This window comes from Pteropus alecto, unplaced genomic scaffold, assembly GCF_000325575.1.
Source record: "Pteropus alecto unplaced genomic scaffold, ASM32557v1 scaffold7, whole genome shotgun sequence".
Classification (NCBI taxonomy): domain Eukaryota; kingdom Metazoa; phylum Chordata; class Mammalia; order Chiroptera; family Pteropodidae; genus Pteropus; species Pteropus alecto.
In genome coordinates, this window is record NW_006494614.1 from 39,159,783 (window position 1) to 39,181,571 (window position 21,789).

Below are 21,789 nucleotides of genomic sequence, written 5' to 3' on the forward strand. Positions count from 1 at the left end.
GCTGCACTCAGGAAACCAAGAAGCAGCCTAGGGCACTTAGCTGCCCCACACATAACCTGACCATGGGGCGAGGCTCCTGAGATGCCCCTGACTGGATCAACATTGGCCCTTGATGAGCAAGGCGAGCCCGAGGTCAGAGGGATTGAGCCTGCAGCTGTGAATTAGGTAGGCTCCACCTGGTACAACCTGGTTCAGGGGTAAAACCTGGGCATCTGTATGTTTAATGAGCTCCCGAGGTGATGCTAAGTACAACAAAGTTTGAGAACAATGGGAGTAATTTTTACTGATGACAGTTATAAAGGAAAATTACCCAACACTACTGTGATTTAATCTTCCCTATCAAGAATGATCTTCAAATAAAAGGAGCAAAACAAACGAGCTTAAGAGGAAATTAAGGCCAAAGAGAGGTAAGGAGATAAGGGAGAGCACCTTGCTGCTTTAAACAAATTCAAGTTTGCTCTCCAACATGAATTATACCTCACAATACTGCAAGAATTTATGGCAACTAGTAGGCAAAGGGATTCTAGTTGTCAGAGAAGGGTCTACAAAGTTCATCCACATATTAAGTAAAATATGTCTCCCTGTAACTCCACTGACTACTAATCTTAGTTTTGTTCTCTGGGATTACTTTTCCACATGACAATTATTAAATTATTTGAAAATAATGTCTGTGAAGTTTACTACATGATATATAGTCATTTTATGTTCTTTTACCTTACTTTATTCTGAAAATGACACAGCTACTGGTAAAATCTAAATTTCAACTACAGACGCTCCTCAACTTACGATGGGGCTATGTTCTAATAAACCCATCATAAATTGAAAACATCCTAAGTTGAAAATGCATTTAATACACCTAACTTACCAAATATCATAACAAGCCTTGCCAGTTTCTACTGAATGCATATTGATTTCACACTGTCATAAAGCTAAAAAATCTTAAGTTGAACCACCCTAAGTTAGGGACCATGTGCAGTTTTTTAGAGCCACTGTTGTTATTGACTTGCTTACAGTTCATTAAACATCCTTAAGTCACTTTCAGGAGCCTGTGTATAATGATTGTTTCACCTTGATTTTCACAGTGACTTTTAGAAAGTGGAATGGGTTCACTAAAATAGATTAGAAGAAAGCTCATCTGCCTAATGTGTATCTTGACCTCAGCAAGATATATACCTTATCGCTAATGTGATTTATAGCTAGTTAAAAGGCCAACCAGAAAGTGGTCATTGATGTGAATCAAGTTCAGCTTTGAAAGAGGTACATAGTGACATATTCAAAGATATTATAGTCCTAGTTATGGCCAACGTATTCAATAAAGTCTTGAAGAATTAGAAGCAACCTTTCTAAGCTCCAAGATGAGACAAAGTTGTAAGGAAAAGCCAACATACTTGATACAGAATGAGAACTATAAAATAATCCTACGAGATGGAAAGAGGAGGTGAAATGTCATAATGAAACTGAGTAAGAACAAAAGTACAGTGTGCTGCATTTGGTCAACTCCAAGACAGGATGGGGTAAGGCTGCCCTAAGAGCAGAGTTTTTCATAGACTGCAAGCCATAGTGCGACGGGATGACAAAAAGTTAACACAACAATCTTGGGATGTATTAACAGAGCACTAATAGACCCCTACCACTCTGATCAGACATAGCTAGAGGATTGTGTTTTCTCCAGGCAGTGTTAAACTGAAGCATTGGAGAAGGCAGAGCAAGATGTGGGACCTCCATCTGTTATAGGAGAAATGGTTGAAGGCACAGCCAAGAGCTCCCATCTATCTTCAACCTTTCCACAGGACATTCCTACTTCTCACTTGAACTGAAATTTACATTTCTTCAGATCTTTCTTCCTAACCTTTTCACTTGGCTGCCACTCATTCTCCTAGGCCACAAGATGAGTCAACTCCCCTTCAGAAGTTCTTCCATCTTTACCATAACCTACCAACCTCCAGAACATTCCCCATGTTGGTAACTGGCTCAATGTTTTCCTTGTTTCTCTGACTTGAACTGAGTCCTAGGAGAAACTGTCGTTGTCCCTGATGAGGTACCACACCAAGCCCACTTCTATTCACAAACTGCAACCACCGTAGCAGATAATCATATAATTGTATTGATTGGCTCTTCCAATTATCTCTATCCTTACCTGGGTCCTCAGTGATGCTCAACACAAATCATTTTCCTTTCTCACCATTCACCTTGGCGACAGCTCCAAACATTTATTATTCTACTTAACCCTTTCCTCTACATCCTCACCTGCTCCTCACCTGAACCATCTTGTCAAATTTCACTTTAACAGGACATTGATTTCTAGTTTCAGCTCTGAGAGTTTCAGAAATCTCCTGGTGCGCCTAAGTTTTCTTTTCACTAAATAGGATTCACAATATTGGCTCGTCTGTGAAATCTGTCTTTTAAAGACTGTTACACCCACTTTTAAACTGTTAAAAAGCAAGTCCTTATCAAAAAAAAAAAAAAAAAAACAAAGCCCTAGAAATAATCTGATGGTCTTAACTGGGAGTAGTGTCATACAATTTTAAACTGATAACATCTGTAATATAATGTTTTTAATACTGCATAGTAAAATATATACCAACTCTCTGTTTGAATCCCTGTGTGCCTATCCATGATTAAACACCAAAATACACCACCAGTGCATCCATGATACCAAACTGCATGCCTGACTTGGCCCTGGGTTAGCCCTGTAGGTTACTGAATATTTCATTCAAAGTCATCAACTCCTTTCTGATTATTTTGCTCACACTCCATTGCAAAAGGTAAAAAGGGGGTGAGAAAGGTCCTTAGGTAACTAATAAAGGGGAAAGATATGCATACATGTATGTACGCATACACATACAAATACATGTATTGGAAGCTATAACTAAATATAAAACGAAAAAGAGAAAGATGATACTTTGGAAAAGAACGAGAGAAAGAAACTAAGACTTATTTTGTGCACAGACCTAAAGACAGGCTGGAAATGTAACTGCCTTAGGGATGGATAAAAGTAAACATTATGTAAGAAATGAATTTTTCTTATCACAATTATATATTAATGACGCATCTTCTATTCCAGTAGGAGTAAATTATAAAAACAATTTTTTTGAATTCAAGAAATTAATTGTTCTTAGAACATTACCCCTCTCTGGGTAATAAAGCCAGAGCATCTTCAGTTAATCAGGAAATTCCAACTGACACAAATCCAGAGACCTATAAGAAGCTAATCTATTAAAGGTGCTAACAGGTTAAGCAACAACATGACATGTTGACCATCAGCCCTTCACGGGATCTTACCGAGCTTTATTCCTCAAAGCCAGCATATGCTGGACATGAACTCTGCTATTCCTCATAAGGTAGCTGCCAGAGCTGCATAGATGTGAAACAGTGCTTACAGACAGGGTTTGTGCCTTTTTTTTTTTTTTTTTGGTAAGGACTATAACCAGAAACATCAAAAGATGTTTCCTGCTCACATATGTGCATGGCAGCAGCAAATTTACTTGGCTACTCTACCCAAAAGATCTCAAAGGAAGAAGACAGGACAAGATTTTCCAGTAACTTCGGGAATTAAAACATAGCATCACCAAAGTAAAAGAATGGTACTTCCAACAGCCTGTCTTTGAGTGTGGTGATTTCAGTTCCTAAAAACAGAAGATAGCGAGAGATGAGTTAGACCACAGTGGTAGTAAAATTTGAGCCCTAACTTAACTTCCACTCTTCTCATCCTACAATTCTTCTCATACTGACGGCACCTGTAGTCACTCTTCTTGCTCACTAACAGTCACTGAGCTTCTCATGGGTTCATTCTCCCTCTCATACTCACAGCCACCACCAACCCACTGCATGCCCACTGAACCTCCCAACTTGTTTCACATTAAAGAATCACGTGGTCACTGGGCACTTGAATAAAACAGTAATTTGAGATGCATACTACTCAGTTGTGCATTCCTATTTCTGAAAGAATTATGCTAGTAAATGTTTCAGTGCAAGCACAGTGGACTCAGGTCTGGGACAACCAAACACAGACACAGCCCAGGACCAATTGCCTTGTTTAGGATCCTTTTAATGTTTGCAGGAGAAGCATTGTTTGCCAAGGGAAAATGGAATCAGACCAAAGTTGGGTGGAAACAACTTCAATTCAGTCAAAGGAACTACTGATAAGATTATTATTCTTCTACATGATGTCTGGCAAGTTGTTTTTCAACATATTCCTAAAAATGTTACCTTGAATATATATACTCACCTAACTGAATTTAATCATTAAAAAGAATTATATCACATTTTAAAGCATAATTCATATACTCCTAATGCATCCCTTTTATGAAAACACTGTTTCCAAGGCTCCTAAATAATATCCAATAGAGAAAAGAAAAAGAAATTAGTCCCTTAGGACACATGTCATTTAGACTGTCAGCAACATACCTAGCTTGGTGGGGATGAGGGTGATTGTCTACTAAGAATCTAGAACTCACGCTCAACTGTAATAGCTGAACAGGACTTCAGCAGGTCATTTCTCAAAGAATCAATTTCTTCCAACTATAAAATATGTACTTTCAGAATTGTTTTAAGGTTTTAATAAGAACTTTATGTAAAACCCATTTGTAAATGGTAAAGATCTGCATAAATGAAAGTTGTTAAGTACTGAAATGGGAGGAAACCAAGCCTGACAGAAGTACGAGTCAACCTCCCGAGGGTGCACGGTGGTTAAGAGCATAGGACCCTGGAGCTGTGTAGATCTGGCTTTAATTCCTGTATTTACCACTTATTTGTACTAAGTGGTACCTTGGACGAGTTTTTTAGCTTTTCCCACCCTCAGTTTTCACAATAGTGTCACCTATCTCATAGAGTTGTTGTGAGGATTACATGATTTAATCTCATTTGAACAATACCTGGCACACAATACACACTCACTAAATGGTAGCTAATAGTAATTCAATCAAATAGGTACTAGAAAAATATTAGGAGTAGAATAATAATGGGTCACACTTCCTGAAGAAGTCAATGACCCGTTTGTTCATTCATCACCAAACCAAGAATACCAAACAGCAGGCACCATATAAAACAAAGAGACACAAAGATAAATACAACATGCCCCAGACTTTGAAAGTTCAAAGTCTGATGGAGGAGATAGGTGTATAAACAAATAATTGTCATCAGTTGAACAGTGATATGGGAGCCTTGGGTAGTTTCGAAGAGGCCTGACAGGTACCGGGGTTCGATCTGAGTTTTGAAGAAAGAAGAAAAATGATACCATCCTCAACTCTAGCCTAGGATACTGCAGTAGCTTCCTGAATGATGACCCTGCTTCTACCATTGCCCCCTTATGATCCATTCTTTATACAGCATCCAAAGTGATTTTTCAAAAGCACATAATATCATTCTCTTGCTTTACATCTTTCAATAGCACCCCACTGCAATCAAAACAAAACCCAAGCTCCTTATACCAAGGTCTCAAAGACTCTATAATGTAGCCCCTGCCTGCCTTTCTGTATCACTCCCCTTGTTCTCTGCATTCCACCTACGCTAACCTTCCTGTCACCTGAATACCACATTCATTGCTTCCCGAGAGCCTTTGCATGGGTTTTCCACTGCCTGAAATGTTGTTCCTCACAGATCTTCAAAGCTCTTTGAAGAAACTTTTCCCAACTTTCCAATTAAAATTAGCTTCTTCCCTCCCTAAATTGCTATTGCATTATCCTATTTTATTTTCTCAAAGCATTTACTATTATCTAAAATTGTCTTGTATGTATGCTTATTTACCCATTTACTGGCTATATCTGTCACTAAAATGTAAGCTCTTTGTGAGCAGAAACTATATCTATCTTGTTCACATAAATTAACGCCTGATAGTAGGCACTCAAATATTTTTTAAATAACAGAATAACAGAATAGCAGAATGCCTACCCCAAAGGTTAGATGAATGTCCCAATTCACGAAACCAAGGGCCTGAGTCGGCTATTATTAGATGCAGCTCACCCATCCAGAGAGCATTTAGTTTAAAACAGTGATTATTTTGATCGATATCTCCTAACATCTTATCCCTACTCTACGGTTAACACCACATTCTAAATCAAAAGATGGAGACATTTGTGACAGACTAGGTGTTTCCTAGCACCCAGACATAGGCACCAGATGTCTGAAAGATATATATTTTAAAAAAAGGTACAGAAGAAGCAACTTCCTCAGAAAGCTGTGAGGAGGCCCTGGGCCCTCAAGCAGAACATCGGCCATTAAAGACTAAAACAGTGACACCATCAGACCAGCAATGCAAAGAAGCCAGCCCACTCTAGTCTAGGAACTGTGAGAGACACTGGAGAATGTTAATATGAAACACTAAATGCTTATGACTTCCTCAACTCATACTTTCTAAATTTATTTCGCTCTTCTGGGAGTTTGACTTGCCTTTTATGTTGGCAAGTGGGAGAACTAATAGTGACTATAAATCTACGGTTTTGGGGTAAGAGCTTGAGATACCAAGAGAGTCAAGCCAATGAGAGGTAACTGGGCCCTTTCTGTTACAAATGTCTTTATCCAAAGGATTGCATGAACTAAAATTCAAATGTGGCACATTGTAAAGATGTTACAAAATTCATTACAAGTTAGGCTCACAAGTAGAATTTAAATTTAATCATGCAGATACTAAACTAGAATGATGCCAAATGGTTTAACTATGTAAGTGTTATATTGAAATGGGATTTCTGCTGTTTATTGTTCATCATCAGGGAACAGTGGCACCCTGGGATAGGAAATTAGAAAGAATAGTTCATGCTAACAAGACATGATATTCCAGCCTTTCTTGCACTGATTTCTTCTCATCTAAATTTTCATTCACTCAACATTTAATGAGATGCTGCCACTGAGCTTGGCACAAAAGAAAATAAATCCCTGTAATAAATTCCTCAAAGAATTTACAATCTAGCAAGGTAGAATAAAGCAAATACACAGAATAAAATAAGGCAATCTCAGCTGAAGCTTAGAGGATAGATAGGCAGCCTTCCAGATAAAGGTTCTAGGACTCTTTCGTAAAGAAGATAACAGTGACCTTGAAAGATGGGTGGATCTTGTCAGCAAAGACCACTGTAGATAGAATAGCCTAAGTAAGGAAGGACAGAACATGTACTCGAGGAACAACATTATAGTCCGGGGAACAGAAATATAACTACCTCTTCAATTAGACTCGAAGACAGGACTTTTCTTCTCTCTCTCTTATTACTTAAGACCCAATTCTCTCCATGCAGTAGGCTCTAAATCATACTTATTCAATAAATAAGAAAATTAACCCAGAGAGGAAAAAAATGAAACTTATGCAATTTACTTTGAAGTTGCTGCTATTATGGGTGCTCTGGGGTTTTCCTAATAATTTGGGTCATGGTAGAACTCTGCACATCCTTCTATTATCTGACCAACAATACGGGAGCATTTAAAGAAAGTGCACATGGCCAAGAGTGGGTAGGAGTGGCACATGTATGTATGTGAATCTTCAAATTCTGAAAGTCTGAGAAAGCTGTTGGGCCCAATGCCTTGTGGATGTTTAAAAACTGAGAAGACTGATCTATATATCAATTCTACTAGTGCTGTAATCCCAAAATGCAAGGCTAATATTCTTGTAATATATTTTCATTTTTAGAAATATCCAATGACCATTTAAGTATTATCTTTAAATGATCATGATGGACTTGCAGCACGGTACTTTATACTGCATTAAAGTCAAGAGACCTAATTCTGCTCTGCCATGAACCTGCTGTAAAACTGCATACAGGCTTAACCTTCCTGAGCATCTCAGCAGGGAGAAGAGAGGCTGACAATCAGAGGAGAGCTCAGTCTGTAGGTGGCCATGCTACAGATCTGCTCAGATGCTCTTCTGGCAGCTAGCTCCTCAGAGCCCCACTCTTTGCACTCACACCTGGGGTAGGGGTGCTGCTGAAATGTAGCTCTTCTTCACAACTTTTACCAACTTTTTGGTTAATGATATCTAAGGTAACTTCAGATTCTAAAATCTGTTCCTGTTTCATGATGTCCTCTTCAGGTTTGAGGACAAAACTCTGAGAAACTCATCTTCTTAAGTGAATCTAGCAACACATAGGTTCTAAAAGACCCTTTAAAAGTATTAGTTGTTAGCAATACATAATTAGCAAACAATTAAGGATTAGAATATATAAATCAAACATTTAGAGAACCCAGGGGTTGCCAAATCATAGAACATGTATTTTTCATATATGTATATTTTTAATAGCTATAAGTCCCTTATGAATCATATATAAACACTTTTATACACATATATATGCTTCTATGTACACACACAGTCTACAGATTGATTACAATAAAGACAAAAGGACAGCTATTATGAATCTTAATCAACGATACCAAGTCCACTACTTTAACGCAGTAGCACCTATAGCTACAAACTTCAAATTCAAGTTAGTGTGAATTTCACTCTTGCATTTTTATCAAGGACACATGTCTAGTGAACGCATTAACCTTTTGATTCCAACATATCAACATTTAGAGATTTATTTAGGTTAGTAAATAGCTATTCTTCACAGAGCTCTAAGGTTCTTCCCTGATGCAGATATCTGGCTCTCTTCAGTGCTCAGATATTTTATTTTTATAATTCTATATTATCTTTAAAATAGATACTCAGGCATACCCATATGTTCAGACTGATATTTATACACTCACAGAAACCTACTCTAAGTAAATATCGAATAAGACATATACTTAATATGGGCAGGAGAGAATTAGTTTATAAACAATTATGTTTATAAATCATTAAGGACACTCAAAACCTAACCACTATAGACAAAAACCTAACTGTTAAAAAAGATCCATTTTGAGAGTTTATTGTACATTTTGTTTTGAGTTATTTTCCGTCTATTCTAGTCCTCCTCTGCCAATAATATCAACTAGATGACGTGTAGAGTTCCCTTCAACTCTCAGTACTTATGGATCTGCAAATTAAAGATCTATGATCATTAACACACACTCTTGTCACCATGACCTAAAAGCAATCAGACTAGTCCTAAAATAAGACCTGTTTTTGTACAAGCGGGGCAGGAAAAAAAGGGGAGTTGGGAGTCTTAATGCACCAAATGTGAATGATTAGTCTGTAATGCAATGCTGATGTTAATTTTTAAGAATAAAGGTAAAATAAGCAGCTTACTAGAATGTATAAAGAGAAAAGTCACTTGAGGAACCAGAACTAAATGGGAATCAGAAGTAAATTCTGTCTGCCTGATGAGCCACTCATTGACCCTGCCTTATAACCACCAACCAAGGCTTCCTGTTAGCCCTGAGCAATTTTCAAGGAAACTTAATGAAATAGTTATACATATAAGAAATTTAAGCTCAAATCTGAGACAGTAACACTAATTTTCTAAAAGTGAGGGTGTGATGTTATCCCTTGCACCACCTGGACACGATATAGAAACTTATAACAAACAATCTCCCAGCGTGCATAGTTATTACCATTCCACCAGTGTGCAGACTGACACAGCTACAGAGTACAGCATTAGTAGAAACATCCCCCAAATTTCACCCCAACGTTATTGAATATTGGAATTCTTTTTTATAAAAAAGGAGGACAGTATCTTCCAAGTCTTGATTCTTTAATAATGAGCCATTTCACAGCTCCAGGAGTTTTGAAGTGAACACATCTCATCTAGTAGCCCCTCACCCCCAGCCTGCCAGAGTCTGTGTAAGTGAAACCTATGAGTCTGTCTTACCTGTAATCTGACTCTGTCCTTGTGGATTAAAAGGACTTGGTGCAGAGTTCAGGGAGGGCCGTGGGTTCTGAGGCGGGACACCTACTCTCATACTGGGATGAGGAATGCGCCCTAAATCACTGAGGCGGTCAGAGAACAAACTAGGTTTAGAGTCATCAAGCTTCTGTCTGTGCCCTGGAAACAGCAAATCATAAAATAAAAGCATATTAATTAGCTGAACAATTGACCATGCTAAATAGATATGTGAACATACATACTTGGGGTTTAAGCCAAGGAATTATCAATACTGGTATTTGTAATAAAGTGTATATAAAGCCTTCCATTTCAAATTGCTTTCTAAGCACCATCTAGTAGCAAGCGTTCTTAGTCGTGTTCTATAAATAGACAGTCTAGGGTCCCAGAGAGTGACTCAAAGTCAAGCACCAGTAGCAAGGCCAGGATGCTGGAGCTCAAGAGTAACTCTCTTCCCCCACCCCCCACACCTCTGCCCCCAGTGAGGATGGGAAAGGTGAATGCGTACTGGGGTGTGCTCTCTGTTTCACAGAGGAGAATGCCTCCCCTAGAAGTTCAGAGAGTCTGTGCACATGACACATACTATCCCAGAGTTGGGGCAGAAACAGAGACAAACACATTTGTCAAAGGGAAACTTCCATGATGACCATAGTGACTTTTTCTTTCTTATGTTACAATTAATACCGTACTGAAGCTCTTTTCTAAAAAATTAAAACTCAATCCTTTAAGAGGAAAAAAACAGAAATTTAGGCAAGGAAACTCAAATTCTCAAGAAGATTTTTGTGATATGCCAAAGCCTGAAAGCATATAATAAACTCTGTTAAATCACAGAGAATGCTTTTTTATTTTTATTTTAAATCTAGTACTGTGGTTTTGTAAAAGAAATTTAAAAATACCCTTTGGGTTACCATGTGAATATGAGAATCCATTATTTAAAAAAAAACAAACAAAACTGTCTCTCTTCTAGTATATTCAAGTCTAAAATCCAAGGGAATTCTAGATATTAAAGAAATATGTGATTAAAATATAACCAAGGTACTAAGACTTTTTTTTAAATCATCGACTCATTCTCAGTTAAGAGTATAGTATTGTCTTGGTACAAGTGTAACAGAAAAACATCTGAATCTCTGTGTGACACTAAGTATAAACCTGTAGTGTGGTGCTGTGGTGAACAAGTACAATAATGCCTAACGCATAAACAGAAATATACTGTGGATTCCTTCTTCCACATTCCAGAGGCCCTAGTACATGACCCCCAACATTTTAGCAAAATGTTAAGTAACTGAAGCTGATTCAAAGAAGAGCCATTAAGATGACTGGAATAAGAATTGGCCTTTTGATTAAGGGAATGAGGATTAATATCCATAAAAAAATCTTGAAGGAGAATTATTAAGAACCTTCAAGAATGGGAAGGTATATTCTACGGGTAGCAATAATACCTCGTCTTCCACTTAGTATAGCACAAGAGGAATATATCAGGATAGGGTTAAGTTGAACATTAGAATTTCCCAACTATAAGCTGTCTTCATAAGACAAATTCCTTATTTTATTTGCCCCAAAATGTATTTTCCTGTCTCCTTTTTCATTGCCTACCCAGCCCAAAGAAAACAGACAAGAAGCCAAGGTTTGGTAATATGAGTGTAGCTGTCTCCACGGCCAAACATGTTCCAACTAGGCCCATTAACTGAAATGCACCCACCACCCTATTTCCTGCCAGTGCAAGTTTGGGGCATCTGCTATAATCAAGGGACTAAGACGAGAAGAAAAATAATTGGAAAAAACTAGGGAAACTTACTTACTGTTTGTTGATGGTTGTTTTCCCGACCATTTATAACTTTTTATCCAGATTACAATTAGACTTTTGGACTATAAAGAACCTTTATACCCTGGCAAGTAAGGTGTTCGTAGATGAAGTGACTGGGGCCTACAGAGGTAAAACAACTAGCCCATAGTCCTTAGATACTGACTAGCTCATCCCAGACTAGGATACAGTTCTTGTCTTAGTCAACTAAGCTTTCACTCATCATTTGGAACCATTGATGCTGGCAATCTAGCTTTCTCTTCCCTTCCTCTCTCAGCTGCTATCGAGCACTGAAAACTATCCAGATCTACAAAGTGAGGCACCTAAGAACTAAGCCCTGTGAAGTGTCAAGGTCGGTTTTCAAAGCAAGTAGAAGCAGCAGCAAGGATTCAATTACAGAGTTAATAGCTCACCCATTACCCTAAACAAACTTCCATCAATACATCTTGCTGTGTCTAACTAGGTTCACGATTTGGGAATTATATAGGACTTGTCACAGTTAAATCTGTGGATTCTGTTCCTCACACACATACAAAAAAAGTATTGGTGTGGTGTTGATACAGCTGTAAACATTAACAAGAAAGCTTATAGAATTGTCCCTGGAAGTTATTTTTTTTAATAGGCCATATTTTTGGAATGGCAGATTCCCTAAGGGCTAAGGGGAGGGCTACATAATCTTGCATGGTTCCTTTATACACTGGGACTTTATGTGGGCCATGGGTCACAAGAAAATTTAATAAGCTTTGCCTCTGCTTTCTACAGCCTTTTCATTAGGTTTTCATGGAGACCGAATGAGAGTTGAGCTCAGTATATAGATGTGTGAGTACACTTTTATTTTCTCTTAGCCTAGGGCTTCAGGGGAGTTAATAGGAGGTTGCAGGCAAAAATAAGGGATTTGAGTAGCACAGATAAGTGTGAAAAATTTAAGAGCAGGTGAAATTTAAGAGCTTCAATGACCTATCGGAAAATATCTTCAAAGATGAGCTACCAAGTACCTACAGACACCCCAGAGTAATTCAGGGAACATCTATCTGTCGCTGTGTACATACAAAACCGTACACATTTTCCTTGTAGATGTCTACCCCTGCATAGTCACCACCACAACCACAACAAAATTCTTACAGTACAATGAAGTAAAAAAGCTGAAAGGTTCTTCATCTTTCAAGCGTGACAAACACCCACTATCACTAAACCACATCAGGGTAGCATTGAATGATTGATTGGCTGAAAGAAGATGTACCTAAATCCACAGCATCCAAGCAATCCCTTCAGATATCAAGAACATGAAAGATAAAGGGCATACTGACTTATGTCAAGGACAGCCTACTCTGCCATGGAACAGGGAGAACTAAATCTCACCCAAAGGGCCAAAGAGCAGATCTTCCAAGGTATAAAGAATAGAAAACTCCTGTGTTGTATTTAAGAATATGTAAAAGCTTGGTCCTAGATTCTCTTCTACAGCTGCACTTTCTACCTTGAGCGGTGGTTCTTCCAGCTGGCTGGATAAGCAAACTCTCCAGGGAGTTTTGAAAAATATAAATGTCCAGGCCCCACATCAGCTCAATTAAATCTGAATCTCTAGTAATGGGTCCAATGTACAGCTGAGGTAGAGAACCAGTGCCAAATATGATCTCAGTCTCATGCACTCGGTGCCACCTATGCATGCCAATGACTTCCGCATTTCCAGGGTGAGCCCTGACCCCTGTCCTCAGACCCAGGTTTGTGTATCTCACTGCCTACTCGACTTTCCCCTGGGATGTCTCAAAGGTATCTTAAGTGCAGTATATTTAAGACAAAATTCTTGATTCTTCTCGCAAAAAAAAAAAAAAAAATTCTCTAAGGATCCCCCCATCTCAGTAAATGGCACCAGTCACTCAGTCACTTAAGACAAATACCTAGACAGTTCTCCTGATTTCCCCTTACTCCTCACTCCCCACATTCAATTCATTACCAAGTCTTGTCATTTCCATCGTGAAAGTATATCTCAAATCTATTCAGTTCTCTCATTTCCACTGGCACAACCCTACTCCAAGACCAGGGCATCTGACATCATCTCCTTTTAGTTTCTCACTTTCCATATTCCTGAAATGTTTTCTCCTAGATTCTTTGTGTATCCCACCATTTCTCATCCCTTAGGCCTCGGGGTGAACACCACCTCCTATTAGAGGTCTTACCTGCGTACTATGGCCAGAGTATGTTCTCTCCCTCTCAAGCACATCTTTTGTTTATTTCTTTTATGGCTGTTACCACGATCTGTAATTATCTTGTGTATTTATTTGTCTCCCCTGAAGGACTGTATGTCCATGAGAATGAGTGCTATGTCTTGTTTACAGCTGTATCCTCACAAACTAGTTCAGTGCCTACCATATAGTAGGTGCTCAATAATTATGTAATAAATGAATGAAAGACTATTTTCCTCTTTTAGATGCATATCTTGGGTGAGAGAAATTTTTTTGGCTCAGAATATCATATTACAACACTGTCTTTCCCCTAGAAATTATTCTCTTCTCATTTGGCAATCTAGTGAATCCAGTGGGCAAAGCCTTTCTTTAGAAAACAACCTTTATTAGTACTTCCTAAGAAATTTCCCTGAAGGAAATTCAAATGAAAGCTTGTTTTCTTTCTCTCTGAAAAAGTCCCATTTGCTTTCACTATAATTCTTAGCACTGTTGCAAGTCATTTCAAATCACGGAGGTAAAAATGACAACAGAAATCATTTAGACTCTAAGTTTTAGATAATGTACTTCTGTTATGGATGAGGATCCTGAGTTTCTGAGAAGGGAAACGACTTACTCAAAGTCATACAGTTAGTGGCAGGACCAGAATTCAGGTTTTCTGATTTCTGGCCCAGGACTCTTTTCCCTCACATTGCCAACAAGCTTGTTTTAGATTATAACAGTGTAGAATCAGTCGTTCAGGGGAAATCATAACCAAAAGTGAATTTAAAATGGGGGGAAAAAAGTAATTTTCAGAAAAAAGTTTTTTCAAAAAGTTGAGCATATTTGGCTGAATATGACTTTTGTTGCAATAAATTCAGGGGCACAAGAAGAAAGCATGATCAAAAGGTCACAGTATTCACACATCCTTAGGGCAAAGACCCATGAGAAACCATTAAGTTATTAAACAACAGTCTATCTAATCATCCCATTTTCCTCCCACCCAGCTCTTTCAGTCCAAGGGCAACTAATCCATAATGAAAATTAGTAATACTGCCATTAGAACTTCCCCTTTAAAAAAAAAATCACACATCTGAAACTGGTACTCAAGGACTCTGAAACTGGTATGTGAACTACAAAAATAAACTTGCCTCTATGATGTGATCCATTTTGCTTATTTTTAGAAAAATTGATTGAGAATGGCTTCACAACTTTGGAAGCTATTATAATAAAATATATGTTGGGTCCCCACCAGAATTTTGCACTCTATTAACTATACTTATAACATGATGCTCTGCACCACTTACGGCACTCCTAACGGATGCCCAAATATACATACAAAAGAGTGCACCTTTCAAAAACAAGGCACCTTTCGGAAAGATCTGAACATCAATCAGGAATCGGTACCATGTCCATATTTGGATCAGCTAGTCCAGCTAGTATGTACCAGGCATCTACTACAGGCAAGTCTCACTAGGCATTGTAAGGAGGAAGGGAGAAAAAATATCTAGGATAATGTCCTTATCCTCAAGCAGTTTACAGTCTAGTAGGGAAGAAAGGCAAGCAACTAAATACAACTGAAAAAGACTGCAGTGAATGTGATCGCTAAAACGCTATGGTTTGGGGATCAACTGAGTAAATATGAACATGGACTATTTCAAAATATTAAGGAAGTGGTGCTTTTTGTGATTATGTAAGAATATGCCCTTATTTTTTAGAAGGGCTAACTGATATATTTAGGGGTTATCATGATGTCTGGTGCTTGCTTCAAAATATTTCAGCAAAATGACAGATAAACCAAATATGACAAAATGTTATTAATTATAAAATAAGGTGAGCATATGGAGTTTTATTAAATACAATGTATGTTTGCAATTCTTCATAACAAAGAACTTTTAAAAATAAAAAAGTACTATCTATAGGAATCACAGGGCAGCAGTTGATGCTGACTAAAAGGAAAGAGGAGACCTTTGCTAAGGAAATCAATATGTCCTTGAAGGCTGCATATGATTCTGATAAGCAGAGAAGGAAGGAAGCTAGCTAGCTGGAGGACAAATGATAGAAACTTGATAATATATATCTTACGAGACAAGATGTTGCTAAACATATATGTGATACTAATTTAAACAGAGGCACACTATTCTTTTTGTTTTGTTTATTCACTTATTTTTGTTTGTTTTAGATTCCACGTGTAAGTGAGATCATATGGTATTTGTTTTTCTCTGTCTGACTTATTTCACTTAACATAATACCCTCTACGTTCATTCATGTTGTTGCAAATGGCAAGATTTTATTCTTTTTTATTGTTGAATAATATTCCATTGTAAACAATATACATTGTATATATACCACACCATCTTTACCCATTCATCAATTGATGGACATCTAGGTTGTTTCTGTGTCTTGGCTATTATAAATAATGCTGCAATGAACATAGGGGTGCAGATATCTTCTCAAATTAGTGTTTTATTTTCTTTTGACAAATACCCAGAAGTGAAATTGCTAAATTGTATGGCAGCTCTATTTTTAATTTTTTGAGGACTCTCCATACTGTCTCCCATAGTGGCTGCACGAATTTACTAATTAATCTAAACAGAGGCATACTATTCTTCAAGTCATTTGATACCTCTACTTTTACAACTACACATTAATTCTTTTAAATTATGCAATACGTATGGGAATATGCCCTTTTAAGACAGAACTTTTTATTCCTTGACCAATAAAACAATACTTTGGCAAAACATGAGCCTCCTCTGCCATTTATTCAGTCTCCCCTGGAGGAGGGGGTAACTGGGGAGACATTAGCTAATTTTGCTGTCAGCAAGTAAGTGATAGAATGAGATCTGGTCCAACACTCTAGGGCTCAAGCCACAGGCTATAACCATTTAAGAATGTTGTGACAATAATCCTTAGAGTAAAAAAAGGAAGAGGGGAAAGGACTTTCATCAGAATTACCATTTTTCAGAGTAAACTGGTTATACAGAAACAGAGCTGTTATTCCACAGCAGTTCTGGAAAGAAAAAAAGACATCTTCAACTCTAATCTCTCTCCCCTGAATGTGATACGTGAAAAAGTATTTGTAGGGAGGGGTTAGGGAACAGGCTGACTAATTTTAAAGTCATAATTCAATTCCACATGAAATTATTTGGAATTCTACTACTAAGGATGAGCCTTAGTATATCTTAAGAGAGTTCAGTTTCAACGGTTTCCAGCAAAAGTAATATAACAGGGAAGATTATACACACTCAAGTGAGGTTTTACAGAAGCCATGCAAAGCTTGGATCCAAATGCTTTATAACTATGGAGGCTCTAGATTAAAAATCTTGATTTTCTGCATTCTTAAACATGTGTGAAAATGGAAATGCTAGTGAGAAAAGTGAAACTCTTCTCTGTTTACATCCAGATGACTGACTACATTTCACCGGTCTTTTGTGAGTCTAAAAATCAAAGACCTATACTCTTGTAATGCCTATGTTTAGTTAAGCCCTTTGCCTCTCCCTGACACATCCCATTCTCTCCACTTTAAACAGTCCCAACCAGCTTCCCCTCTAATTTCTTAATTTCCATTGATGTCACCATTTTCTAGTCTCCTAGGCTCAAAATTCAGCTTTAGGTGTACCTTTCTCGGTGTACCTTTGCCATCTCTTTTTCCTAGACCCTATAATCCAGTCAAACCCATTCCTATTGTTTCTACAGAGATGGCCCCTGCTTTCCCTTCCTACTAAAACTACTCCTAACCCCTCACTTGTGACTAATAAACCAGAGTAGCAGCATGGCATATTTGAAAGGGCACCAACTAGTTGCACAACCACAGGAAGTGATTTAATAGAACTCTCTGGACCTACCAGAAACAAAGGATTAGTTTCCACAATTTCTAAAATCCTTTCAGTCCCTAAGTCCTAACATTAATGTTACTTACCTTCTCAAAACCTATCGATTGTGTTGCACTGTCTATTAAATTGAACAGCCCCAAGCTCAACAAATATGGCCTCAATATACCTTGTCATTGTCATTTCTGGTAATTACCACTATACTGCTTCCAGCCCATGTTCTACCCATACTAGACTATCCACAGTTCTTCAGAGTCCTTGTGTCTTTGCCCTAGTTGTCTCCTCCAAATAGAATACCCTTTCCCCATCATCTCAAATTGGCCAAATCCCTTTCCTGTCTCAACTGGGTCATCAAATTGGCCTGGTCTTCTCTGTCTCTGGGGCCTCAGTGATGGTTTCTATCTCAGCAAGCTGAGCAGCTACAAATGGTTTCTGTCTACTACATGTGGTTATACTTAAGTGAAGTAAGCATTCAGTAAGCATTAACTTACTATGAATAAATATAAAATATTTATTAAAAAAATACCTTATTATCTTAAGAGTCTCCTGGACTTGACTACGAACCCCTTGAGGATGGGTGTCATGTCTTAAGTCTAGCCCATAACTTAGAGCCTATGTAAAGAGAGGGCAGATAACAAATGCTTGTTGAATTAATAAGAACATTGTTAAATTTAGAATTATCTCTCCTTTTGTCCAGTAAAAGACATGGGGTGGGGTGGGGGGAGGCTGGTTATTGGGAAACATTTCCCACAGTGAAAATGATGAGTCTATAATTTTGCTGGGAAAGGCTGCTGAGTCATCTTTTTTCCTAAGAGTATGCTGTCTGGTTCAGGTCAAAAACTATTTCTGGACTGGAATAATGAAATGGACTAAGAAGCTATCTTCATGTTTAAGGCCTCTAGCTCCTCTGAGCCACTGGAAATTAGCAGCCAAGCACTATGATGTGTGCATGGGGCCCCAGAGCTCACACAGGACAGTCTGTGAGAGGAGACAGCCCTAGAGCAATGTTAGTGTGTGGCTTCAGACAGAGGACCACAGACCATAAACAAATCTTCCAGGAGATTCTGTGATGGCATTTCAAAAATGAACTAACAGAGCTTCTCTCTAAGGGTTCTTCTTAATATATAAACCAGTTTCCAAAAGACAAAAATCATAATCACTACCACATATCTTCAAGACCCACCCTTCAGCCCTTGAACAGAGTCAAGCATGTAGAATTCAGAGTTTAACCAGGAAGAAGAGAAGAAGAACAATTTCACCCAAGAGATCTAAAACCTTTCAGTCTCTTGGGTAAAAACATAGTTATGGGAAGAAAAACATAATCTACTCAAGAGACATAATTACATAGTTAAGCCATAGACTCCATAGAAATATTCTAGGAACTCCAGTTCATTAAAAAAAAAAGCTGAATTTGCTTTCTTTTAATAATAAAAGGCGCCAGTTTAGATCAGTGAGTAAAAGTTCACTCTCCCAAACTCATATGTAGGCATTTTAAAAATACAATTCAATGCATGAGAGAGATCATTAAAGGACAACCTCTTTCAAAATTTAAGCTTCTACTTCTGTGACAACGTCAAGCATAACATCTGCATCATAGGGGTACCAGAAGGAGAAGAGAGAGAGCAAGGAATTGAAAGCCTATTTGAAGAAATGATGACAGAAAATTCCCCTATCTTGGTGAGGGAAACAGACATACAACCCCAGGAGATTCAGAGAATCCCAGACAAGATGAACCCAAAGATGTCCACACCAAGACACATCATAATTAAAATGGCAAAGGTCAAATTCAAAGAGAGAATCTTAAACACGGCAAGAGAAAAGCAATTAGTTACATACAAGGGAATGCCCATAAGACCGTCAGTCAATTTCTCAAAATAAACTTTACAGGCCAGAAAGGCTTGGCACAAAATATTTAAAGTGATGAAAATCCAGGACCTACAACCAAGATTACTTTACTCAGCAAAGTTATCATTTAGAATCAAAGGACAGATAGAGAGCTTCCCAGATAAGAAAAAGCTAAAGGAGTTCATCACCAACAAGCCAGTATTACAGGAAATGATGGAGGGACATTTTTAAGAAGAAAACAATATGTGTCAAGAGTCTAAATAAAGAATAGTAATAACTATATATCTATCAATGAGTACTTCAAATGAAAAAGAATTAAATGCTCCAATCAAAAGACAGAGTGGCTGAATGGATAAGAAAATAAGTCCCTTACATATACTGCCTACAAGAGACACCTCAGATTAAAAGACACATACAGACTAAAAGTAATGGGATGGAAAATATTTCATGATGGACCTAGAGGGAATTGTGCTGACTGAAGTAAGTCAGATAGAGGAAGATAAATGCCATATGATTGCACGTATATGTGGAATCTAAAGAACAAAACAAACAAAAATGCAGAAACAAACTCATATATACAGAGAACACTTTGAAGATTACCAGATGGGAGGGCGGTTGGGGTGTCAGTGGAAAACGGAGAAGGAATTAAGAAGTATAAATTGAGAGTTACAAAATAGTCATGGAGATAGAAAGTACAGCTTAATGAATATAGCCAATAATATTGTAATAACTATGCACAGTATCATAGAGACACTAGATTTATTGGGGTGATCACTTTATGAGTCATACAAATGTCTAATCACTATGTTGTGCACCTGAAACTAATATGGTATTGTATGACAATTATAACTGAAAAATAAAAATTACTATTACTTTTTAAAAATTAAGCTTCTAAAGGTTAAAGAATTCAAGATCTTTCAATAAATACACAAAGAAAAAAATTGTGAAATTTTAATTTGCATGTATATAAGTGCAAGTCCCTTTATAACTTTTAGATTTTAGGCCATGGCAAGTCACAATGATCAAAGAATAAAGTATCTGGAAGAAAGGACAAGGCAATCGGGCTATGCCAGTATCAGTCATACATCAGGGAATAACTTCTAATAAACATATGCTTAGAGTATAATCCTTCTCTTGAAATAACAGACTCAAAAAAACGAGACATTTAAAAAAAAAAAGAAACTCATGAGAGGTAAGAAGAAAAATATGTTAAAGAGAGACTGGATGAAAACATCACGGAAATATACAAGAGAAGATGTAATACTTTTTGCAGGCAGGGGAAAAAAGAACTAACATTGAACCTGGCCGACTTCACTGTAGGCCCTCTTCCATGTCCAAATACATGTCTAATCTACCCTGCCTCTTTACCTCCAAATTCTCGGGCACTTTCTTTCTAGTTCCAATCCTGCTGTTCTCAACTTTTTCTGCCCATTGTTGCCAAGGGAGACTTCCTTCCCTCTTAATCCCATTCAAAGTAAAATTAAATAAATAAGAATTTTTTTAGAGCTGGAAGAGAATATGTATTTCACCAGATCATGTTCCTCATTTTAGAAAAGTAACTGATGCCCAGAAAAATACTGTGACTTGTTTGAAGTTATGGAAGTAGGCAGTGACATTGGCAGCCAGTCTTCTGACCTGCCTCAGCCCTCTTTTTCATGTACCAGGCTGCCACTCAAGGAAAGAAGAAAAAAAAAAAGTTGAAGAAAAGAGATCTAGAAAGAACAAAATAAGAAAAAGCAGAGAGGCTTAAGTCAGAGATTTTATTACATTATATCTGGTCTTCTTGACGCCGTTTTATCACAGCACATCTTGTTCTCCTACTATCTCTATTCCAACATCTACAACCAACCTGGACGATCTAAATCAGCATCTCTCCCACTATCTCTATTCCAACATCTACAACCAACCTGGACCATCTAAATCAGCATCTCTCCCACCGGTTTCTGGGAAATGAACAACAAATCTTTCCCTGTGTCTACACTCTACTCCCAAAACTTAGTAAAATCTGAGTGTTTTAGTCCTAAAAACTTTTCCTTTGTCTTCCTTTTACTATATATATTCACACATACCACAGTTTTGTGATACTAGCATTTACAGAGACCCCACTAAGAGATGTAAAGATTTTTTGATGGTAACATTTTAAGCAATGGAAATGGTAGTTTCCATAGTTGAACAAAAAGCATCACTGTTTATTTGCCAATGATCCAGCTAAACATGGATGGCATTATTCTTCAAAGAGTCCAGTGACAGCTAGCCTACAGACTGTCACGCAATTCCTGGGTCCTGGCTGAGTTTCCTTAGCATGTGATCTTCCCTGTTTCTCTTTCATTATTATAGCTTTGTGCATATGTTATGTGACTGACTGACTTTGCCAATTTTACAGTTTCCTCTCAAAAATGAATGAGATTTTTTTTCCTTTTGTGTGTGTGTGTGTGTGT

General features: G+C 37.7%; 1 protein-coding gene across 7 annotated transcripts in view; it reads right to left on the reverse strand.

The window, feature by feature from the left end:
* Positions 1-21,789, reverse strand: part of RUNX2 (runt related transcription factor 2) — a 224,687-nt gene that overhangs the window by 144,770 nt on the left and 58,128 nt on the right. For 6 of the 7 annotated variants that reach the window (XM_025042938.1, XM_025042940.1, XM_025042942.1 and 3 more), the window contains exon 4: positions 9,708-9,881. The exons of the other annotated variant lie outside the window; for it this stretch is intronic. In XM_025042938.1, the coding sequence (XP_024898706.1) occupies positions 9,708-9,881 (174 nt within the window). The remainder of the gene's footprint in view (positions 1-9,707; positions 9,882-21,789) is intronic. 7 annotated transcript variants of the gene reach the window in all.